At 38.8% G+C, this 24,382-nt stretch overlaps 2 protein-coding genes across 4 annotated transcripts in view; both read left to right on the top strand.

Moving 5' to 3' along the window:
- Window positions 1–1,079: 1,079 nt before the first annotated feature.
- On the top strand, window positions 1,080–8,654 carry si:ch73-206p6.1 (phospholipid scramblase 1). Of its 2 annotated transcripts, none has more exons than XM_064332300.1 (7): window positions 1,080–1,193; window positions 3,259–3,346; window positions 3,762–3,804; window positions 4,297–4,517; window positions 5,697–5,858; window positions 6,830–6,991; window positions 7,415–8,654. In XM_064332300.1, exons 2-7 carry the CDS (start codon window positions 3,278–3,280, stop codon window positions 7,442–7,444), a joined length of 687 nt encoding a protein of 228 aa, XP_064188370.1. In that variant the 5' UTR covers window positions 1,080–1,193; window positions 3,259–3,277; the 3' UTR covers window positions 7,445–8,654. The 2 variants fall into 2 exon arrangements, with proteins under 2 accessions (XP_064188370.1, XP_064188371.1); XM_064332301.1 differs by lacking the exon at window positions 1,080–1,193 and adding an exon at window positions 2,521–2,628.
- Window positions 8,655–17,639: 8,985 nt separating this feature from the next.
- The window catches only part of plod2 (procollagen-lysine, 2-oxoglutarate 5-dioxygenase 2), a 40,546-nt gene continuing 33,803 nt past the window's right edge, over window positions 17,640–24,382 (top strand). For both annotated transcript variants that reach the window (XM_064332299.1, XM_064332297.1), the window contains exon 1: window positions 17,640–18,076. In XM_064332299.1, coding sequence (XP_064188369.1) covers window positions 17,965–18,076 — 112 coding nt within the window. In that variant the 5' untranslated portion in view covers window positions 17,640–17,964. The remainder of the gene's footprint in view (window positions 18,077–24,382) is intronic.

Genomic DNA, 24,382 nt, shown 5'->3' with positions numbered 1-24,382 from the left:
ATTCCTGGAATATGGTTCTCAACCAATGATAGCCTTACAAATCCAATGCAGTTTATTTTGTAAGCACCCTACTTCTGCTAAATGTTAGTGAATTGTAACATAGTAACAAGAAAAAAATATATATAATTCTATAAAGATTAACAACGGGAGAAATGGCATCTTTAGATCAAATATTTCCATCATGTGATGTTATCATGAAGAGTCTTTTATACCAGCCAACATGGACTTACTTCATAAGACTGTGCATTGAAAAAGCTCAAGCTGTTCACTTGATTCTGCTTCCACAGTCTTCCTCAAATTTTGTCTTTGTTTGTCATATGCCATTTCAACCATTGTAAAGATTTGTAAAGCCTGCTGGTATAAAGCCTCTTTTTAAGAAACAAAACATCTGTGTTAAGTGGCTAAGTTTCTAGAAGCTATGTTCTAAGGAGCATGCAATCAGAGAAGAAATAACTATCTGCTGAATATTTAAAAAATATATATTTCTGCTTTTAAGTACAAGCACATTATAATTTAATATATAATTTGTTGCCTGACAATATGTATAACCTTTGGACACATTATGTCACTATGCAAACTGTTTCCTGGGCTTACTAGAAATTCATTTTTATTTACAACATGAACCCAGACTGCTCTCATACCAGCCACTGTGAGGGAAGGTCCTCAAGAAGTATCTATATCATTCGTTATACACGAAAACGGTCTTGGCCAATTATATATATTTAAATATGTTTTTAAACTCGAGAATGTTTACTATCACTTTAAGGTGTCCTGTACAGATGCAGCTGATCTTTAAATTGTATTGATGGCTCACTCCACCCACTAAACCCACTTCGCGAGAACCGGATAATCAATAGAATCGATAGATTGGCGGATTCATTACGATCTATGCACTGACTTTCTCTGTCTGAGGCATGAACCTGCTAAACAGAAGTCTACTGTATACCCACATCCCTCCTCGTCTTGTTGTAAACCAATGAAAATGCGTACATGCAAATATGTGCATGAGATAGCCAATCAAAGCGCAACATTGGAGTAGTTCCTTTGTTGACACATTGGCATTGGTCGAAGGCTTGTACCGGAGAATGAAAAAATGACGCCTTCCAATGAGATCAGGGCAAAAATAGATTTCTAATACGTAATGTACCAATAGTACTTCTTCGGACACTACGTATATAAAGAGAAAAAGGGTGGTGAGTATTTAAAAATGCGTAATTACAATGCTGTGGGTTATGTTTTCAATGGAATGTTCTTGGCGTCTTGTGTTAATTATGAAGCTCCTGTTTAAGCATGTGGACTTAGATCAGGTCCATATATGCTGCCCTCATACAAGCACACTGTAGCTCCTTAAGATGGGCGCCCAGTTAAGCACTGAGATAGAACATCGTCTTTGTCATCGTATTCACTACACGTTATCAGTCGTAATGTTCATTTTAATGACGCCCCACGTCGTGTGTAGTAGGAAATTTAGCTTAAAATTGGTGATGAAACGTGAAATTAGTTTTTAGTCGGCTGAAGCAGCTGAAGTCAGCTGTGTAGCTATATGGGCCAGTAAGCTGATAAGACGATTTCTATTGTCTGTATTACTGCGATTTAACAGTAATCGGCCCTCGTTTCAAATGTTGAAATATGACGTGTAGTAGTTTTCTCTGGTTCTGAACGTAGCTATTTTTAGTGGAAGCAATGTGTTTTTGTTTCAAACTCCATGCAAGTGCTGTATCTTTCCTGCATCAGCTACATCGATTATTATTACGGGTATCAGTTTTGGAACGCGCGCAGTTACTGAAGACCAGTGGCAAGTTGGCTGATTGATAAAATACTGAATAAATAAACAAATCATTATTTTATAAGGAGCTATATGACAATACACATCATACGTTACTAAAGTCTTGTAAAATGGCCCATCGTTGGACGAAACACACGATGGCGCTAGATGTGTGTGTAGACCTGTAGAGCCTGTCACACTCACATCATTTTGGATGGGCTGGAACGAATCTGTCCACAATCCAACTAATTCTTAGTACAGGGCTGTACATTCAGAGAGGAGATAAAGAATATTGTACATGGTTTGGTATAGATATAACGGATTATGCATATTAAAAAAATACCCCCGCCCCCCCCTTACTGACTATTCCATATGTTTATTACTGCATATGTCATACTGAATGGTTTCAGACCTTTAGACAGAATGTAATTTAGACAAAAGGGAACATGAGTAAACACATTGTTGTATTATTTACTTAATTTAGATAAATAAAAAAATCACCCATTGAAAAAGTAATTGCCCCCTTAGACTTAAGAACTGGTTGCACCACCTTTAGCAGCAATAACTGCAATCAAAACTTCCCATAATGTGATATCAGTCTTTCACATCATTGTGGAAGAATTGTAGCCCAGTTTTATTTGCAGAACTGCTTTAATTCAGATGACAAATTGGTAGGTCATGCCGCATCATCTCTATTAGGTTCAAGTCAGGACCTTGACTAGGCCACTCCAGAATTTAATCTTGTTTCTTTTCAGCCATTCAGATGTGGACAAATCTTTTCTCATCTCTTCTGGAATTCCTTGTGCTTGTGGCATAGTGGCATAGTGTGCTTGGAGAAACTGTGTGGTGACTACTCTCTGATGGTATGGTTCAATATGAGTGAGGTTTAGATTTTAACAGGACTGGTTGCAATCAAGCATGGCTGTGTTGAATCAGCTGAATTTAGTTATCAATTAAATTTAGTTATATTGGTTGATGGAGAAACCAAGAGGGCAGTTATGTTTTCACATAGGTGATATGGATGTTTGATAACTTTTTTATTAATTAAAATAATAATTTAAAAAATGTGCTTTGTGTTTACTCAGGTTACCTTTGTCTAATATAACATTTTGTCTAAAGATCTGAAACCATTCAGTGTGACAGATATGCAGTAATGGAGGAAATCAGGAAGGCTGGGCCCTGCGATAGATTGGCAGCCTGTCCAGGGTGTAGTCCTGCCTCTTACCCAATGCATGCTGGGATAGGCTCTAGCCCCCACCTGATCCTGACCAAGATAAGATAATGGATGGATGGATGAATGTTAGGAAGGCGCAGATTCTTTGGATGTTGTTGAGAAATAATCTGCATACTACACTTCTGCTCCATTGATAAAGTGGTAGAGTTGGTCATCTGGGGTTGCCTAACCAGGTTTGGCTTAAGACAACAGTGAAATATTGGGTGAATGGTTTGTGACAACCTCTCTTCTTTTTCTGTATTCTCTTTCCTCTCCCCAGCCCACCTGCATCCCCCATTATGGACATGTACACAGTACCCAACCCCTCCACACCATGGTGCCCACCAGGGCTGGAATATCTGACAGAAGTGAGTCTTTGTGCCCTTGTAGTTTAAAGGGATTTTGCACACCATTTCTAAATCCACCCTTAAATACAGCCTTCTACAGGCCATTGAACATTTGTGAAATATTTAGGACTTAGGGTATATGTAGGCTATGTAAAGTTTTTTTACGTGTCTGTTTGTACCTAAAGTGACCAAAAAATGGAAAGAAAAAAAGTCACGTACCTAAGTCACGTATGGGGCCATCACCATTTTTGATTGAAGTGGCTTGTCTTGGGCAAGAACTGGCATCTGCAGTCAGCTGATCTGTGTTTCCTCACCTATTTTACCTTGCATTTTCAATTAAGATGCGGACATTATCTGAAGTATGCACTTCAGAAGTATGCACCAATCACTGTTGGCATTTGCTGATGGTGTGTGTTCGTTATTTTGTCTTCCTCAGGTTGATCAGCTGCTTATAAAACAGAAGGTAGAACTTGTAGAAGGTAGGTGACAAATGGATATACTACTGTTGATCTGTGGATGTTACCGTGACAGCTTTGGTATTGTAGTCCAGCTAAAAAAAGAGAAAATAATGGCATTATTGCGCAGTTAGTAACACTTTATTGTGTCCATGACAGATACTGGGCAATAGGGGGTGCTAAAGATCAACTGGCACTATTCATATTTGATTGATTTGTGCTTGTATACAGAAGTGCGTAATTAAAGTTCATCTTCTGAACTGCTATTATGTCATTTCATTGTATGCAATATTGATTTGTATGCATTAGTTAGTTAGAATTATTTTATCATCTGTACTGTTTTCAAATTGTCATTGTATTTTAGAATATATGCTGCCTCTGTTTATTTGCGGAGGCATGTCTGTCTTTTCTGGTTTCCTAACCCGCCTCTTACCCTTCTGAGTCAACTTGTCACACACAAATTAGCGTACGCCGCTTCTGGTGACGTCCTGTTGTCGTGCTGTGCACTGCTTGCAGCTCTCGTCGGCTTTGAGAGCAACAACAAGTACGAGGTGCAGAACTCGATGGGCCAGAACGTGTTCTACGCCGTGGAGGAGAACGACTGCCTGTCCAGGCAGTGCTGTGGGCCCATACGAGCCTTCACCATCCGGGTCCTGGACAACTTCGGGCATGAAGTGATCACCGTGACCCGCCCGTTGAAGTGCATGTCCTGTCTCTTCCCCTGCTGTCTGCAGGAGGTGGGCTGGCGCAGTCTCTCTCACCATCTCTCTTGTGTCACTGTCCTTAAAGCCAACCCAGCACTGTTCCCTGCAGAATTATCCTCATTGTATCCTATTCAATTCTTCCCTGCGCATTTCAAGGTTGGGAAATATTGAATCAGAAGAAGGAGGCATCTGTGCTCTTAAACTGTATAATCTGTGCAAATGAACAGTTGACTCCCATGCTGGTCGATATGTTTGACAGCACTATATGAGTTCTCTTGGGTTGGATTGGAACCTTCATAAAGGTCACCCTCACCAAAACATTTATTTGCCTTGTTACTTAATGAAAGAAAACAAGCAAGTAGTCATACATCATTCATGTTTTTTCAAGTTTTTTTGTCTCCCTGATCCAAAGCAAAGGATTCATTTGTGTGCATTTGTCTATTTGAAGAAAATAAAATGCAGTCAGTTCTAGGAAAAGGAAACAGCTTAGTTTGCTCCCATAATGCGTTGGTCTGAAATTGCATCCACCTGTATACAGTGTGTGCATTTGGCTATTTTTGGCTGGACCGCAACAGCGGGGCCAGCCCTACAAACGCGAATGTCTGTGACTGAGTGAGTTATGAAGTTACACCATCGGTCGGCCGGATCACTTGGTCCAGCCATATACTAAGTTTTATCCTGGTCTTGTTCAAATATTTTTGTTCTCTGTTTGGTAAATACGATCACATAACTTAAATTTTTGGACTCAAACTTCAAATTATGTACAGATGCTAGGAGCATGGTCATTTTGTGAAAGGTTATGGAATGCAAGAATGTATTTTCAAACTTAGGGCCAAATTCAGAGTTGTGTCTGAGTACTTTTTTTGTGGAAGCCTCTCACTCTCGCAGCGATAAGTTACATGCAAAATGTTCTCATGCTCATAGCCAAGAAAACACTTGCTTACTGAGGCTTTAAACGATAGGTTTGTTTTGAGTTTACCATTGCAAATGCCATTTTAACTTAAATTTGGCATACATTCTCTGGGAAAAATATGAAATCTCAACTCAGAAAAGCAACTTGGGTGTATTTGTCCCCAACTGCCGGTTTACTGGACTAATGAATTAACAAGTTACTTACTGAGCGCAATGTTAAATGTCCATTTATGAGATTACCTTTAGTCACATCCTTGCCTTCTTTCGTTACTCTCTCCCTCCCCCCTCCCCAAAACTCAGCTGGAGGTCCAGGCACCCCCGGGGAACACGGTGGGATACGTTATTCAGCAGTGGCACCCTTTTTTGCCCAAGTTCACCATCCAGAACGAAAAACGGGAGCCCGTGCTGAAGGTCCAGGGGCCCTTCTGCGGCTGGAATTGCCTGCCGGACATCGAATTTGAGGTACCCTTAAGATAACACCACAGTCAATGACGTTAAGCAAACAGCGAGGCCTGCGTCGCCCCTAACCCTGTCCCCTGTCAGGGGTCTTCAGCCCTCTCTAGGAGGAAACGTGCCGTTAAATCGGTGTGAAACTGGTGGGTGAAGATCTCCTCCGGTGGCCTCCTCCGAGCTCTCCTGTAGGACAGTTAAGCCATTGTTTCCATGCTTTGATTGTTTTTATTAGGGTTTGAAATTGAGGCGATTTGAGTTTGAGTTGCGATGGGACCGTTTTTCCTGCCCGGGGGCTGTGCTGAAATAATACTCTCTCAGTGTGCAGCATTGTTGGCGACCACGCAGTAAACAGCTGTGGATTTGTTGTTGCAACCAGCCATAAGAAAACATGCATTGTTCGCCTATTGGAGTAGTTTCTTTTTGTTTTCTATTTGGAAAACATGACATGTAGAAGTCATGTGCATATAAGAAAAAATGTTATCTCCTGCTTATGTTTTATGTCAGGCATTTTACTTTGTTAGCTTCAAAAGTGGAGTTTTGTGGCCACCACAATGTACAATAAGAAACTTATTTTTAACCAATAGGGCTCCACTTTAAACAGAATTTCCACTTTAGAATCACTGGCAAATTATATTAATGCCATGACAAGTTCATTTCAGCCTAGTTATCGTTAACACGACTGTACAAACTAAAATCAATCTTTCTTAAGAAAAATCTTTTCTTATGTTCCATCATGTTTTTTGAGGACAGACACGACTCTCTCCTTTCACCTTTGTATTGTTTAAAAATTGAATTTTGTTTTGAATTTAAAAATGGTTGTCTACTGTAACTATGAAGTTGACATACTGCACAGTGCATTGATATCATATTTTAATATAGTATCTACAGATATGTGAGAAATTGTGTCTTTCTGGACAGCTACCTGTAGAAATGGTAAACTGCTCAGTTATTGTCCCTCACTAAATAATGCATTTTCACAGATCATGACCATGGATGAAGTCAACAAGATTGGGAAGGTCAGTAAGCAGTGGTCCGGGCTTCTCCGCGAGGCCTTCACGGATTCAGACAACTTTGGCGTTCAGTTTCCCATGGACCTGGATGTCAGGATGAAGGCCGTGATGATAGGGGCTTGCTTCCTCATCGTAAGTACACTGCCACTCATGCGGATGAACACATTTCACAGTACATTCTAAATGACTGAGTGATCGTGTCTGGCTGCACAGGTGCATGCGCTGCACTACCTTTGGGCAACATCTAAGCTGCTTTATTATGCTGTGATGACGTTTGATGATAATTTGACCATCATAAATGTCAGCATGCTATTTCAGCATTCTATATAGGTTTTAACAATAGAAAAATGTTGCCGAACTTGCCAAACATAAAGGTTAAAACATCACAACAAAGAAAAAGTTTATTTATTATTTATTAAGAATTGCAGAGTAAATCTTTGGTCCTTGGTTGCATTGCTCAGCATCTGGAAACAATTAAATAAAAAAAACTGATACTTTCCTGTCTGACATAAGAGTTGTTCATTGAAGTTTTTTTTTTTTTTCTTTTTTTGTCAGGATTTCATGTTCTTTGAAAGTAACAACTAAGGACCTGATGGAAGCTGTTGAACTATGCCACAGCAGAGCGTTAAGAAGAGAGCTGCAAACTGCATGTCATTGCATTGTGTTTGTGATGCATCAGCATCGTTGTGCTTTTGATTTGAATGCCGGATTGGAAAGGAGTTTGTAGTGGAAATCAAGATCAGGGATGAAAGCTAGATGAAAGCTAGCTTTTTAAATCACTTGTACACACAGAACCAGGTTTGTGTAGTAGGAGCTTCTGATATTAGTAGAGTCTACAGGTCTGATACTGCCCATCAGTGGCTGGACACCGAGGTGAAAGGTGTCAGTTTACTTCCATCCATCACCATGGATCTTGTGCAATCTGACTGCTCACTGTACCCAAGTAACGGCTGCTGTTAAGTAGTTAACGTGATGAGAATGTAAACCAGAATCGTTACCTGGTGTCTGTTACCTAGTGTCTGTTACCTGCGTCATAACAAACACAACCAGCCATAAACCATAATGCTTTTTCAGTTCAGAATCCTCCCATCTGCTGAAAACAGATGGCACCAATGCATTGTTCATACAAATAATTTCCATGTACAAATATGTAATGTAATCGTACAACTTTTGTTTTTGCCAGTAGTCTGTGTACAGTGTGTTTAAATTTCACATACTTGTCAATTATTTATTTATTTAATTATTTATTTATTTATCTATCTCTCTATCTATGTTAATACAATTTGATTGTTGTATTCATATTTAGATCTAATCAGTGTTTTTTTAAATTTTTATAAATAACAATTATGCTCCAAATGAAATTAACATATACATTTAGCCAGTTCATAGTTTACTTTTTTTCAGACCATGAACTTAACAAGGCCTTAAAAAGCATTTCCCTTAGTATCGTCATTTTTCCACTAGGTGGCAATAGCTGTCCATTAGTCAACTAAAAATTCAGGCAGAATGTAACAATCAATGCAACGTAAATTACTTAGAAAATAATGCTTTTTTTACCTCTGTAAAATAACTTTACTTGCCAGAAATGCATGTCTTACCACGTAGGTTGATTCATATTTACACATTATGGAATATCTTCTTGGCACCAGAGAACTAAATGGAGCCAGTGCAATGTTCCTGAATTATTCTGGTAACTATCTGTCTACTACTGTAATTCACTGAATGCAAGTAAGTAAATTGTGTGCACTAATGTACAAAATGAGATGATTAAATGTCAGGACTTGCATACCAAAAAGTGTTGGTTAATTTTATGATTTCAGTTTTTCATTTCTCTCCTTTCTGTACACATACGTATAAATAATACAACTGTAGCAGTCTCACTGTCCAAAACGGTGAATTCACTGCAAAGCATTCAGTAGTATCAGGAAACGTTTTGCATGTGTAAATCATTCTTTTCACAAACCTGATCAATGAGAACTGAGTGTATCTTTAAAGACATTAAAATATTCTCTTTAAAAAAAAGAAGGTAACCTCAGACCTTTTGTTCTTCTGATTAATGGGGTTGTCGTTCTAAGTAATTTCATATTTGAGCAATGAGAGGGAAAAATCAGCTTTTCCTCGGTTTTCAGACAAAATAAGTAAAGTTATTAAATTACATATTTTACAGGAAAGCTTTCTACTATAGACAGGAAACAATCTGGTAATGAAAAATGCATTCCATATGTAGTATGTCAAAGAGTAGGATATAACTTCTGAAAAAGTTTGCTGAATATGTAATGGAAACAAGAGTATAACAAAGTTTGACGAAAAAAGAACAAGGAAATATGTGTTAGGCGTTAAGCGTTAGGGAGTTTTTCTTTCATTTTTAATACTTTTGACTTTCTGGAGAGAAAGGGCCTCTGTTGAAGAAATGTACTTTTCCTGGGCTTAGTTTTTTTTACTGATTCAATTTAAAAAAGAGCATCATTAATTAAAAATACGCACTTGAAGTGAGGTGGAGGAAAGCTGTCCCCAGCACTCTCTGAAACCTGCCGGCCTGCCACAGACTTTGTTTAGCTTTTTCTCTCAGCCAGCTCACAGTGTAAATGTTTGTCCTGTCTCACTTCTGAGATCAGTTCTGCCACTTCTCATGGGGGGTGGGGGATACTCTAGCATCGCCAGGACCAGACCCCTGCCGTTACTGAGGGAGGGGATCAAGCCGATATGTTTGGATTTTCCGCGAGCAGTAATTAGATTTCTGCCGCGGTGCCAGATGAGTCCAGCAGCCAGAAACTTTCAGCTCCAGAAGGCTTTTATTTGACCAATTTGCCATTGTAGGCTTCCACTCTGGCAATCTGGGAAGACGGGCCACGTTGGCACACAAGACAGAAAAGATCGCTGTGGGACACGCAGATCTTTTTCCACAAGCTTGGCTGTCTGTTGTCGACCGTGGAAAAAGCTGCCGCTCTCCGTTGCTCATTCCATTCATTTTACCATTTTTGGTTGGTGGCACAAGCAACCGTTGCTCAAGGATCAAAATGTTCTGGTCTATATTTCATGCTTTTCAGACAATTTGTTACATTGTCTCATAGTTGTTCTTACACGTTGTACTGAACAGTGCAACTGCTTTATAAACACATTTGTGAATCCACACTCACACACATACACATACACACACATAGGCTAGGATCCATCCAACATTTTTCCTGAACTTTGGCTCAAAGTCTTTTTTCCATTCACAAACGTAGTTTGGCAAGTTGAGTAATAGTAAATTGTACTTGCCAAAATGTGTTTGTGAGGAAGAAAACAAAAACAAATCCATGTCTACGAGAGCTAATCAACGCTGTTGTGTTGTCAACAGTAACATTCGATAAAAGAGACATCATATTCTTGCCAGTAGTTCCTTTGGTTTTGAAAGTAATTCAGAAATGTTGTTCACATATCTTGCGTGTCCTTTGCAATTTGTAAAAAAAATAATTCCATTAATGCATGTTTTTAGATTATTGGACTGTGCTGGATACCTAAATGTCTGTTACGTCCATGTCCCGTTGAGGGATTTTGTAGAATTTTTATTAGCCACTCTGGTCCGGAGTTAATGTCAAGAACAGGAACGTTCAAAATAAGAGCATAATGACTACAATCTGCCTCTCAGGTCTTTGTTTGTAATCACACCACTTCCATTCCAGTCAGTCAAACCTTTCACACCACATTGTATCGGATCCAGTCCCACTTCAGTTTCCTGCAAAGATTTTCCATTGCCTTTGTGTATAGCAAGTATCAAGCAGTTTTAGTATCTTGGGATTCATTTCACATTTATCATTATATGTTTTGTTTGCCAATAACTCTTAAGCCTGAAATTCCTATCTCCAGCTTACTCATAGCCCTTTGCTATGGCATAATGCAGTTTAATGTTAATCTTTAAGCGCCAGCAAGTGATTGATGTAACACAGTTTCATCTGTTTGGCAGAAACAGTTGGAGTCATCTCGCATTTTATGGTTATAAGGAAAGGGTCAGGCCAGCATTAGTGTCTTTGTCTGGATGGCTATTTTGTCATTGTTTATATTCGGTACTTTGATTGTTCTCAGTTGCTTGCAAGTTACCATCATCAGTAACACAACTGTCCGAATACTCATGGCCTGAGAAAATAATAAATATTAGCAACATGTCTGCAGTTTCTTTATGGTATTTGGCAAAACATTTTTGCCTTTTCCTGCAGACACTGTGTAGACCAGACACCTGTGAAACGCATCTGTCCCTTGCTGTTATAATTCAAATAGGACACATCTAGGCTCTGGATGCACTCCACTGAATCTGTATTCCCTGTGCTGGGAGAGAACATATGTTGAGACTACCCAGAATTATCGAGAGCCAGGATTTCAAAACGACCGTAATCTGCAAGAACACTGTGTCGTTCTTGCCTATGCCCTCTTCTGAGTCAAGAGAAATTCCATCTATGTCTTATGCTGCCATAAACTTTTTTTTTAAATAGTTTTTTTAGCTCAACACAAATATGAAATGCAAAATTAAAATGACAAACATTTGGCTCCCACTATTTGTTATGCAATCACAAAACACAAACAGCAGATAAAAACAAGAAGAAATAAAAATATACTCACCAAGGTTTCAGCGCAGTGCCTTTGTCAGGATGTGTAGTGTGAAATGCTGAGACGTCTTTTTAAAGCGTAGGTGACAAGTGTAACTCATTAATGCAATTAGTGACAATTAGTAGATGAGACCTCAATAGGAGAATTAATTAGCAGTTAAAAAAGACAATATATAGTGATTAGAAAATAACAGCTGCTGTTTTGTTAACTCAATATATAGCCAAATAGTTTTAAATAGTAATTGCTTTGGTTATTCATAAATTTACAATACTCATAATAGTCACACATAGAGGTTTCCATAGAGTGGGCTAACAATAAAGCACATACTTATAAAAAAAGACCTGAGATCGAAGTCACATTTAATCCATCAGGGGTCTGTCTGAAATAACCATAGAAACAGACAAGCTCAGAGGGATGTGCTGTGTGGTTTGTTTACATTACCCCAGTTTTGCAAATGGGACCATTCACATTGTGTATACTTTACTTGACTGATGAGTTCAGTAAAGTATACACTTCAGCTAGAAGTTGTGGAGAGAGAAAGTAGTGTTGTCCTCCGGTGCTCTTTGGGGTGTAGCTGCTGAATGCTGCTCTTGGAGAACCATGCTAACAAATCTGGAAGAGAACAAGCACATTATTGCAAACGATCACATACATCCTTATGGGCCTGAACACTGCAGACTACTGAGTAGATTTTGAAATGAGTGTGTTGAGAAAAAATGTTACGAGAGGTACTTTAGAAAGATATGACTCATTCATCGGTTCCAGATAACTGTATATGAGATTTCCTGTAGGTGTGCAGTCCACAGTGTGCTTGAACTAAAGCTTTAGAAAACATCTGTGCAAATATGGTGAACGAAAATACGGATATATAATGCTGAACACTACAGCAGGGAGACAGGGTGCCGTTAGTTTGTGTGGGGCGCTGTGCTATGCGCCTTAAGCCCTATTGGGACCATATATCACAAAGGTCAAGAATGGTTTTAACTGTGAGGGCAGAGTTTTATTTTATTTATTTATTTATTTATTTATTAATTATTTACATAAGTCTTTTTCCCTTTACATCTGACTGACTTCTTGGATTGTGGATCCCAGTCTATGAAGCATGTAACTGACTATTATTTTCTTGCTTATAATGCACATTTTATAAGATTAGGAAATGCGTGATGTTAGCGTGCTGATGTGTAAAAACAGACAGTTTTGCAAGCCTCTGATTTCAGTAGTGCCTCTGTAATGATGATATCGGGCACTACACTAATGAAAGACCATTTAAGAATTCTCTGCTATGTATGACTAAAGGAGCATCCCACAAATGCTCATATCTTCACATTAAGATATGGTAAGATAAGATAAACTTTATTGAACCCTGTGGGGTAACGTGTCCTAAGCATTTGACCCTTCCAAGCTACTTTGGAGCAGTGGGCTGCCACAACTCAGCGCCTGGGGGCCAACTCCAGTTATGAGCACAATGGCTGGAGTACACCGGGCGCATGTCTTTTGGTGCGGAAGAAAACTGAAGTACCCGGAGGAAACCTACGCAAACATGAGGAGAACATGCAAGCACTACGCAGAGGCTGGCCTTCTTGCGAGGCAACAGAGTTAACCAGTGGGCCACCATGCTACCTTGGAGGGAATGATTACCCAAAAAATGTAACCTCCTAGCTGGATTTGTTAAAAACCCTAAAAAGTCTTTCAGAATGATGTGATAACTAAATGAGATAGGCAACTTGGCTGTTTAATGTTGAAATGTCTCTGAACATCAAAAGCATTTTTCAGGCGGCATGGTGGTACAGTGGGTGCACCATCAGAGAAAGAAGACTCTGTGTTAGAATCTGAACTCTGTGTTAGATGTGCAGATAGGCTAACTGGAGACTCCAAATTGCCCATAGGTATGAGTGTGTGAGTGAATGTAGTGTGTGCAATGGTATTCCTGCCCAGGATAAGCGGGTATAGATAATGGATGGATGGAAAAACATTTGTCACCTACACATAGAGGCTTAAAGCTAATTTACTGTGGACAGACATTGACAGAAAATCTGATAATTTGATATTTACACTATGCAATGTATACTACCGTGCTCCACGCTCTATCTCCCTATCCTCATCCAGTATCTCCCAACCTGCCCTCATACTGGGGCCATAGCTGGCCCTGTGTGGAATGTCAACACAAGGCAGTCAGCAGAGGCAAACAAAATGATTGTCAGGAAAACAAGGCAGTAGAATAAAGAATAAAGGAGTTCCCTCCATTGATTCTAGCTTCCAATTAAGTTGCAGCAGTATAATTAAAGGCGCCTATTTAAAATGAGCGTATAACCAATAAAAAACAAAAAAATAAACTATTTTAAGAAGCTGTGTGACAATTATGGTGGCGTCTCAATCAGCGCAGGGGAAAATGTACATAAGGGTGACTCACCATTGTAATTGCAAAACCAAAGTCAAGCATGACCAGGGACATTGTGTCAAATGCAAGCTTATTTTAGAGTTCCAGGAAAGCCAACGTCTCCCATTAGCCTGGGGCAGCACAAATTATAATGTTAAACCTGATTATCCCTCATAATGTCCATTCCTCATGGTGTTATTAGGAAATCATACCATTTCTGTGGTATACTGCAGTTTATTTGCTGTGTCTCCCTGGCAAGTCCAAATAAAACGCACAACATAAATGTTTATATCCGCATATATTACTTTTAGTGCCAAAACTAAAGGAATAGTCCTAATTAAGAATCACCTAAAGGTCTGTGGTTATGGTAACCACGGTATAATGGTCAGCACTGGAATGACTTCTCTTTTCGATGCAGAGATGCGGGTGCTTCTCTGAAATGGCTCTATAACAAAATTGTGAAATCTAAATTGTGAAATGTGTAATTCCATAGCATGGCATATTCATGTTATCATAATCAGGAATAGACAATATTTTTCTTGTGTCCTTCCACTCTAATAAGGAAAGAATAATAAGGCCAGGGTAAACTGAAGTGTAGATGGTAAAATGTCCTGTGTCAATTCAACTTTAACAGAGTTTATATGAGTCCAATCTGGCCATTATTGACTCATAAAAATGAACATTTTACAGTGTGTTGTGACACAACTATTTGTTAGGTATGCAACATATACATTTTGATTTATTGGTCGATTGATAATCTATAGAAATAGGGACACCAAAAATTTAAACCTTTGCTCAAAGGAGTGAAGTATACATTACTATGTTAAAAGGAGGAAAAAAACACATTTTACAGTATAGTTTTCTGAAGAAAAAAATGTGTTCTCTTGTGACAGAAGCACGCTGGGCAAGGAACCACTGAAAGCATGCACTCACATTCACATTCCTTTTTCTGGAAAGCTTACTTTTGTTCTGGAGTGTAATCATCTCAAATTTCGCCTCGGTCCTCACCCAGTTCAGGATGTGGGGCTAAGGCAAACAGAAGCCATGATCATGTTTCATGTGTAAATAGGTTGGGCAATTGACTTGTAAAGATAGAATCAAATACAATTTCATCTTTTTAAAAAATTTTTTTAAAGCTTTTAACTGGTGTGTGGAGTGCTTATGAAACCATTGTGATAAAAATTCCATTTGCACCCATCAGGCATTACACACTTTGTACAAACATACTGTACGTGTAATGCTGTTTATTCTGCTAATGAAAGACAGATGTCCCGGGCATACGCAACTGACCCCAGTGTCACCCAACCAAATTTCAGCCTCTGTAAAACTTAGCTCAGAAATGACCTCAGCTCCTCATCTTTTTATTGCAAAAGCTGTAGATGAGTGCACTTTGTCCAAATGGAAAAATAAATACTATAATTTTTTTTTTCTTTGGAGCATCAAACAAGTGTACAATTCTCTTCTTTCCTGATCTCAATAGTCTGATTTTACAAAACATTTTGAGAGTTCAAAAATGAGAACACAATCAGAGTGACACCATGCATATGATCAAAAAACGAATGAGACAAAGCGACGATGGCAAAGACGAATTGACTCAGAGACGTGGTTCAACTTTGAAAAGAAGATTAGGAGTTTGTTTCCCCTGACATAGTTCCAAAGACTAACCCTCAATCAGTGAGTCTCCCTAAGGTCTGTGGGAAGTTTGGGAAGCTGATGTGGCCAATGCCATCCTTTGCTAGAAGCCTTATATTTCTTTCTCGTCTTAGACCGTTACAGATCTTGAGAGGTAGGATATAAAGGGGAAGCACATACTGTTTTTCATATGAATCAGTGACATCAGCACTCCCAATAGTTATCATCTTGGTTTGTAAACATTTGCAAGCAGATGCATTCATAAGATTTGTTTTAAAATAATGAAGTCTCCATTGGGCAGGCTATATATATACATATATATATATATATATATATATATATATATATATATATATATATATACATATAAAACAATGCATTAAACTCTCATTAAAAAAAAAATATTATTTCACAATACAGTTGCAAAATAGATGCTAAAGAAGTAGAGCTTTTGTAGAAATATTCTTAGTCCGAAGTTCAAGGCGAAATAACCTTATGAATTTGTTAGAACCAGAGGCTGTATTATGTTTATTGTGATAGTATATGTGATAGTATATAAATAGTAATGGTGCTCTGCTGGGTGGCTCAGCCTGTAAAGGAATCCAGGGCAGTGGGACAGATGGCCAGGACTGCCTCATTCCACCAGAGGTACAGTGGGTTTAAACTGGGGTTTCAGAAAATGTCAGCCTTCCAGCTGGTGTCAATAACAGACAACTGAATCATAGGCAATACAATGTGACCTGTATAGTGTAAAATAGTCACAGTGGCAGGCAAGTAAACTGGAGAAGTGCAGTCAAAATCAAAGAAGAGGGGGCTTCAACCAAAGAGTTTGCACTTTTTTGAGAAAACTAGTTGATTCCTAGTGGATGTAAGTGTCAACATAATTTTCTGCCTGGATTGCATTTTGGAGGTTTTATTGTTGCATTCTAGTTTATTCACCCTCTCCACCGTAGCTGATGTGTGGTGAGTGTTTTTTCATATGGAGAGTAGTCAATGTGTGGAGGTTTTCAAGACCAGACTTGATAGTGTTAGATACTATCTAGCCTGTAGGTAATCACAGTCGGTAAACAGAGCACTAAGTACAATTTAGTTAGGAAAATGGCAAGCATTATTGGGCTGACTGGCCTGTTCTCGTCATTATGTTATGCTTTGTTGTGTTATGTTATTTTACAAATGGGTGGTGGCTGAGGCAAGTTCCCCCTCTTCACTGTATAGCACTGGTCATCTGGTAAAGGGTAATATGAATGCAATGTTCTTCTCTGATTAATTAATTATTTAATTCTTTCATCACAGGTTTTGAAACTGTTGTTTTCCCATTGTTTTTAAATTTTCAATTTAAAATTTAATTTTTTGTTTTTTTTACTGTACATTTACAAAAATGTTACAGTTCAGGTTTTGCTAATATGAGTACTGGCACTTATTTTTTCCACTTTTTCCACTTAAAGCACTATTTCTAAGTATTCATTTGATGTCTAACATACTGTTAACATTATTTCAAACAGTATGTCAACAGCACTGGCAAAGCATTTGTGAAATAATGCTATAATTTGTGGCAACACTGTGTAAATATGCTGAATTAATACTTATACAAATATATTGCATTAGCCAGATTGTATAGATGTTGTTATTAACCCACTTTAAACTATCCAGATTTCTCAGCCAAAAGGATGTATTACTTTGAAAGGTCACAATAAGTTCACTGCATAAAGGTTATTTAGGGAAGTGTGTGCCCCCTTACAGCAGGGGTAAGTGCATAGCCCATCTGTTCTTAATTGGGGGTGGGGGTGCTAAACCATTCAACTCTGTTACAATAAAAAGTAGATTCAGTGAGAAGGCACCTGTTGGTTGGGGGGGGGGGGGGTGTCGGAAGTTTGGGGTGTTGGGGGTTACATGTGTTTAAAACTCCATAATTGCTTCAAGAATTAACGACATTACAGCTGGTAGGCTATATACAGGAGTAGTCCCATACATGTTTATTAACAAAGAAGTTTACATGGGTTGCTACATGACTTTTTACAACTTTTACTCTGAAATGCAAATGTAGAGCGTTTCAAGGAACGTGCTGGGCAAACAGAGGACATGAAAAGCGAGGAGAAAGTCAAACACAGCTGTTGTCCAAGCGCAAGTTCCAAGAAACAGCGTTACCACCATCGCAGCGCTGAGTGCAGACACCATTATCTCTCCCCCCGCACCCACGCGACAGTAGCAAGTGGAATATGCTACAGTTACAATTAAGGGACCACGCCTTCTGCTCTCTCCACTTTCAAAATTACAGTATTTATACGTTCCCTAGAGCAACTCGCTGTGAGGCTTTCTCCCTTACACTGGTGTTAACAGTCTGAAGCTGGCAAATGACTTTTTAATTTTTTACCCCTCTTTTATTATCGCGAGAACCCCAGACCGAAGGCTTGCATGGACCTACTGTGCTCCGAGTATTACTGCTGAGTGTGTTGAGTGGGAATAACAGCGGTGCGGTTCTCTATTTTTTTTAACCAAGGGACTGCACGCTCATATGAACATGGCGATGGAATGCCTCTTTTGTTTTTATTTAATATTGTTTTCAACCGTGCAGTTAATTAATTGTGTCCAGCCTGTCGACAAGGCTGAAGAACAAATTCCAACAGGTAAGAATTCATTTCGTGAACTGTTCTGACCGTTAAGCTGTTTCGGGTAGCCCTTTCAGTTTAGATTTGTATTTATTTGTTTCTTTGGTTAAAGTTAATTTTTAAACAGCGGTGGTATGTGTGGTGATCTTCTGACTAAAAAGTTGTGAAGCAGCCACTGGATAGTCTAGAAGTATTTTGCAATGAACTTAAAAATCGTATTCATGAACAACTATAGGCTATATTTGTTCCCCCACACAGTCCTCACAATGTGTACATTTACATCGTGTTATAGCCTAGATATGTGGTAATATGAGCCGTAACGGGAATAGTAACTTACTAGGCTTCTTTTATATGATTAATGTGTGTGTGCCTATGTGAATCAACGCTACCATAGATTTATATTTAATCTGCGACTCGACAAGAGCTATTGTATGCTTGCTTTATAGAACTGTCTATGAAATAACTGTTTCGGGGAATTATATATTTTTTTTTCACAAGTGGAAACCTATTCTAAAATGGCATGATAACATAATGGTGATTTGAGCACAGGGTTTCCTTCCAAAAAGTTTTGTTCTGTGGGGTCTGCTTATACTGCTGTACTGCAGCGATGGAGCAACTTGTTAGGTTCGGACACGATTTTGTTTTAAAATCACACAAGGCAGACGTAGAACTATTAAAATGTGGGCGACAACAGAGCGAAACATGTCAGTAATTTTTTTGTGGAAAGCATATAATACGTTTTACTGTAGTTGACTACAGTTGCAGTGTTCGAAATTATTATTTTATCATGAACTTTATATAGAATGTATTGTTCATTCACTGTGTTTCGGGTTTTACTTATTAAAAAAAAAAAATAATAATACGTCTCGGCTCCTGTCTATATCCTCAATTGCTATGCCCAGCACGTTACAGGTCAATAATAAGTATTAAAGTGTCATTGCCATTATTCCCGAATAACTGTTCTGTATTTAATTACTGACATTTAAATATTGTATCCATATCATTTGTGAAGTGCCGTGTCATATATGCTTTATTGTGATAGGATGTTCCGAATGGCTTCCTCGTTTAACCAGTCATAATTCAGTCCATAATATGATGCCAAACAATATCAATTCATATAAATTGTTCCGCTGTTTTCGTGAGCTCGCAAGGTTTAGCTGGGTGATCTTGTTAAAAGCATAAACTAGAGTTATACCTTGAAAATGAAGATGTCAGAGAAGGCATTCAATAAATATGTGGCACAACATTTCTGTCTCATTAACTAAATAGTTTTATTAAAACATAGTGTCTGAGATTCACTGGTCACCTTGTAAAATACATTGGCAAAAGCACTAAGTGAAGCCATATGTCTTATAAAATGGAAGCCTTCTGTACGTTATTTCTTCCCTGTTTGTAGATGAGGTGTGTATCACTGATGGTCATTCCTGGGAAACCAGTCCGTATTTTGGCACAACCCTCTCAGCCTGTGCTTGTACTGTTGGGGTAATCCATGGAGCAAATATTTCAGTTGAGTCTATGCTGAATTGAACGCTTTGCTATGCTGAATTGAGGCACAAGTTTAGTTTTCCATTTCTGCTGCCTACGTCTCGGACACGGACATGATTTTACATACAGTATATGACTATCTTACTTTGTCAATTACACAATTATTACGGAGGCCTACACATTGAAGACTTTAAAAACTATTGTCCAATGAAGATCCTGCCCAGCAAGCCTACTATGAACATAATCAGACAAGTCCAATAAAATCGGTGTGATTTTGTACACAGTCATAGGTAGTTCACATTCCTTAAAATATTGAGACTTGTGACATTGATCTTTACCTTGTTTATCAGAGTCTCCTAAGGATTATCCTGAAAAGAAGGAAAAACCACATTCTACTTTAAAATATTTGGTCAGTAAGGGTTAATATTTTATGTTGATAAATGTGACTGCCACGCCTCAGAAGCAAGCATTCTGAAGCTTTCTGTATGAATCATCATGTCTGGTATTACTGATTTTGCAGACTGTCACAAGATATGTGTTTTAAAGACAATCTTTATCCTCCCCCAGAAAAAGATATTCTTGCGTCCATGGGTAGATTGGTAGCTTCTGGTTGTACTTTACCACGTTGTCTTACAGGCGGATAGAAATGGTAACTACCTGACCATAACTGGTATATGGCACAGTGGTTTTGCATTATTTCAGGCAACCCAATTTATTTCATAGTCCTTTGTTGAAATGCAAAACTGTTTGCAGTGTTGTTTTAAGAAGCAAGCACTGAGTCACATACAGTACGCTTCATTAAGTGCACTTTTGACTGTGCATGATTTTAGCTGATTTAAAGTGAACCGAATCATCGGGACATTTGCTTTGCTACACTGTCATGGTTTTGCTGATCTTTAACTTACGAATGAAATTGTGTGTAAAAAGTAAATGGCATTCATTTTGTTGTTCACTACTTTTGAACATTAGCTATGCATTTATACATCGATTTGCTTTTGTTTATACATATGTTATCTGTATATGTAAAAAGCTGGACTGCATGCATTACTTATTAGAAGTATTATGTTTTCATCTTTAGTGCAGTAGGATATTGGACCCCACTACAGATAAGTAAATGGGATACAAAATATGACAGTTATGACCATAATGCAAATCTTAGTTGGTGTAACGTCTTGCAGGACTATGTGGCTGTCTGTGTCTTAAGCCGCGTTTCCACCAAAATTACCCGGAACTTTCAGTCCCAGGAACTACTTTACCAGGAACTAAAAGGTTCCTTCAGCCAATGGTTGTCTGCGTTTCCACCGGGGTCTAAAGTACCGCGAAGATTAGGCAAATTAGCCCACTGACGTTGTCGTCGGTCCATCTGTCATATGATTTCTTCTGTAACCCCATACTACCACCGAAGTAGCCTACATTATTTTCTAATAACCGGGACAGCCCGGAGGGGTTTATTCCACTTATATACAACGGGTTACCAACAATGACTATATATGGTTACTTTTGTATTTATTGATTTTCATATATCCTCTCAAACACATTCATTAACAGCAGAAAACATGCACACGTTATAAACAATTTGCTGTTTTATTACTTTCTCGTCGTCAATTCCATATAGGCTAATCGCAAAATGACAAGAATAGAACGAAAACTCGGACTTGCGTGAAAATGTAAATGAGTAGTGGTACAGCCACCGTTTGCTTTCCTTCGAAGTTACTGCTAGCCGAGCAGCGAAGTGTTCCCTCCAGATGCGAACCATGCACCATAAATGAGTCCATAGTCTTCCTGATCTTTTCGTGGAATTGAAAAATGGCAGTAAAATTGAGTAAAATTACGGCAGTCTGAAAAAGCTAAAGGGAAGATTACTAGAATTAACCTGTTATTTTACCCGGATAAAAATTGCGGAAGGTGATTTCCAGTTTGCTTGTACTGTATCACCAATGTTAATTATGCAGAACTACCGCATACCTCACATAACTGTATCAAACGTTTTGAGTCAATTACAACGGGCTAACAAAGAAAATCCGGAAGAAAATATTCAGCAACCGAATTAATCCGTTTGAATGTTTTGGTAGCCTACGTAATATGCTGTCCCAGCACGAATGCTTAGCATTTTATAAAACGAATACTAAAGCAAGAAAAGAACAGAATAGCACACGTTATAATTCCAAGACGTTGACAGGCTATAACCAAAAGTAGGCTACTGCGCCGCATAACATACAAGTTTGATTTGAAGTTATTATGAAAATAAATTGGTTTGCCGGTGCATATTTTCAAACATGGCGGGTAATGGCGGAAAATAAATACAACACAAATGCTACGAGTACTCGACCAATCAGAAATGTTCAGCGCTGCAAGCTCCACCCAAAAGGTTCCTGTACTTTCGGAAAGTACTACCCCCCGAGCAGGAACGTTTTGGGGGGTAAAACAAAGCCCCCAGAACTAAATTTAGACCCTAGTTCCTGCGGTGGAAACGCACTGAGTTCCTCAAAAGGTTCCTAGTTCCGGGGTATAGTTCCTGCGGTGGAAACGCGGCTTTATACTGTAGATTAAAGAGGGGGAGGGCGTAGTTGTGCAGAGGAGTTATTTACAAAAGTTAACAGTGAGGTGCCACCTTACTGGAATACCAGAAGGAAAAGATTACATTTCCTCAGCTGTGTGAGTAACACTGGGAACAGCTGTACTGCACTATGCTTGAGCAAATTTAGTCCAAACTGTACCCGTTGGACTAATAAAAAACTTATGATTGTAATCATTTAACTAACAAAAAACATGTGATTCTTCCAGAGTGGGTCTGTGTTTTTATGCTAATGATACAGAAGTTGTATTATCATGGCTACTGAACTGAGTTGCCAGACTCTTAGGTGTATGTTCCCTGACAATTTAATACAGGTGGTGGTATCATGAAGGTTTCAAATGGATTTTTCAGTCGTGTAATGTTTTTTGTTTATTTATTTTTTGTTTTGTTTATTTAATGACGAGGTAGCTGGCTAACAGCTGGAACCCGTCTGGCTGTGGGTGCCAGTGGAAGTCGAGTGAGGAGAAGCTGTGCCCTCTAACCTCTGCTGTACATTTCCTCTGTGCTCACACACACACAGACACATTAGCTCTGTGCCAGCTACCACTTGGCAAAGGAAAAGCTAAAGCTGCCTTGTGTTCTATTTGAAATTCACATGCACGGAATGACCTGGCATTTTAGGATGAATTCAATATAAGTCTGATGAAGAATGTACATTTTTTATACGTGTGATATCACTGCTGTTGTGTTCTCTTAGCTGACAGTCCATTTTGGCAGGCCGAACCTGTAATCGGCCTTTTGGAACGGTAAAATATCACCGATCCCTTTGTTCAATCACTTTTACTCTGTAAACACATACATATTGCTACAATTATGTGTGGTGCTGTTGTGGCTTTTTATATCAACATTCAAATTATTACAAACTATTCGTGCATTTTCCAGCTGTCTGTATTTTCCTGAAGCCAAAAATGGTAAACTTGTAACCCAAAGAAAATGCATTGGAATTCTGCATCTTTTTTTGGCTTGATATGCATAGGATATAAAATAATTGTTAGCATTCATGTTTTGATTGGACACCTAGTTTCATAGTTCCAAGTTCCATGTAGTTCCTTTTCAGTTTTTTTTTTTTTCATTCATCCATCCATCCATCATTTTCTAAGCGCTTGATCCAGATCAGGGTTGTGAGGGCAACACGGCAAGCAGAGCAGCCCAGACATCCCTCTCCCCAGCGACTTCTGCTAACTCATCCCATGTGGATCCCAAGGTGATCCCAGGCCAGCCGGTGGATATAATCCCTCCAGCGTGTCCTAGGTCTGTCCCTGGGTCTCCTCCTAGTTGGGCATGCCCAAAACATCTCCAAAGGGAGGTGCCCTGGAGGCATCCTTATCAGATTCCCTACCACCTCAACTGCCTTCTTTCAATGCAGAGGAGCAGCGGGTCTACTTTGAGGTCCTCCCGGACCGCTGAGCTCCTCACCCTATCACGGAGAATAAGCCCTGCCACCCTACGGAGGAACCCCATTTTGGCCGCTTGTATTTGCGATCTCACTCTTTTGGTCACTACCCAGAGCTTGTGACCATAGGTGAGAGTAGGGATCACCTGGTTAATCAACAGCTTTGCCTTTCAGCTCAGCGCCTTCTTCACCACCACCGTCCAATACAATGCCCTCATTACTTCGACCGCTGCACTTTGACGGTGGTCAATCACCGAATCCCTTTATCCCTGACTCGTGAATAATAATAATCTTTTTCTTTTTTTAAAATTAATTAATTGTATAAAGTCTTCATATTCCATTATCCTTGAATACATTTATGTATGATGGTAATGATGCTTATGACAAGGTTAGTGCTTGCTATTCGCTATTTAAATGCCAAGGTATAGTCTACTGAATCTGTACATGTTGTAGAAAGTACATAGAAAAAAAAATGTATTTAAATGAAAGTATGCGGGTTGAATAAAAATGCTAATTATGTTAGCATGTGTTATTTATCATGCATGAAAGGGATATAACAAAATAAGTACAAAGACTTGCCAGATATTGTGCTTTCAACAGCAGAAATATTAACAGGGTTCATTGGACTGTAATTTTCTGTTCTTGCTTTCTCAGTTACTGGTTTGTTGGTAAATTGCTGATTATATTCTCTGAAACCCAGCAGACGTTGAGGCAGAAGGAAATCTTAGAAGGAAAGGATTTAAGATGCAATTTTAGTGACATATGGTTTCACTTTACTTATATTTGGGCAAAAAAAGAAAAAAAAAAGACATTTCCACTCTTCCACCAAAGATCATTCATGCAGAATTTCATGGTTGGATTGAAATTAAAC

The sequence above is a fragment of the Anguilla rostrata genome, chromosome 4 (genome assembly GCF_018555375.3).
Source record: "Anguilla rostrata isolate EN2019 chromosome 4, ASM1855537v3, whole genome shotgun sequence".
NCBI lineage: Eukaryota > Metazoa > Chordata > Actinopteri > Anguilliformes > Anguillidae > Anguilla > Anguilla rostrata.
The sequence above is the reverse complement of the archived record's forward strand: the minus strand, read 5'-3'. Positions and strand labels throughout refer to the sequence as shown.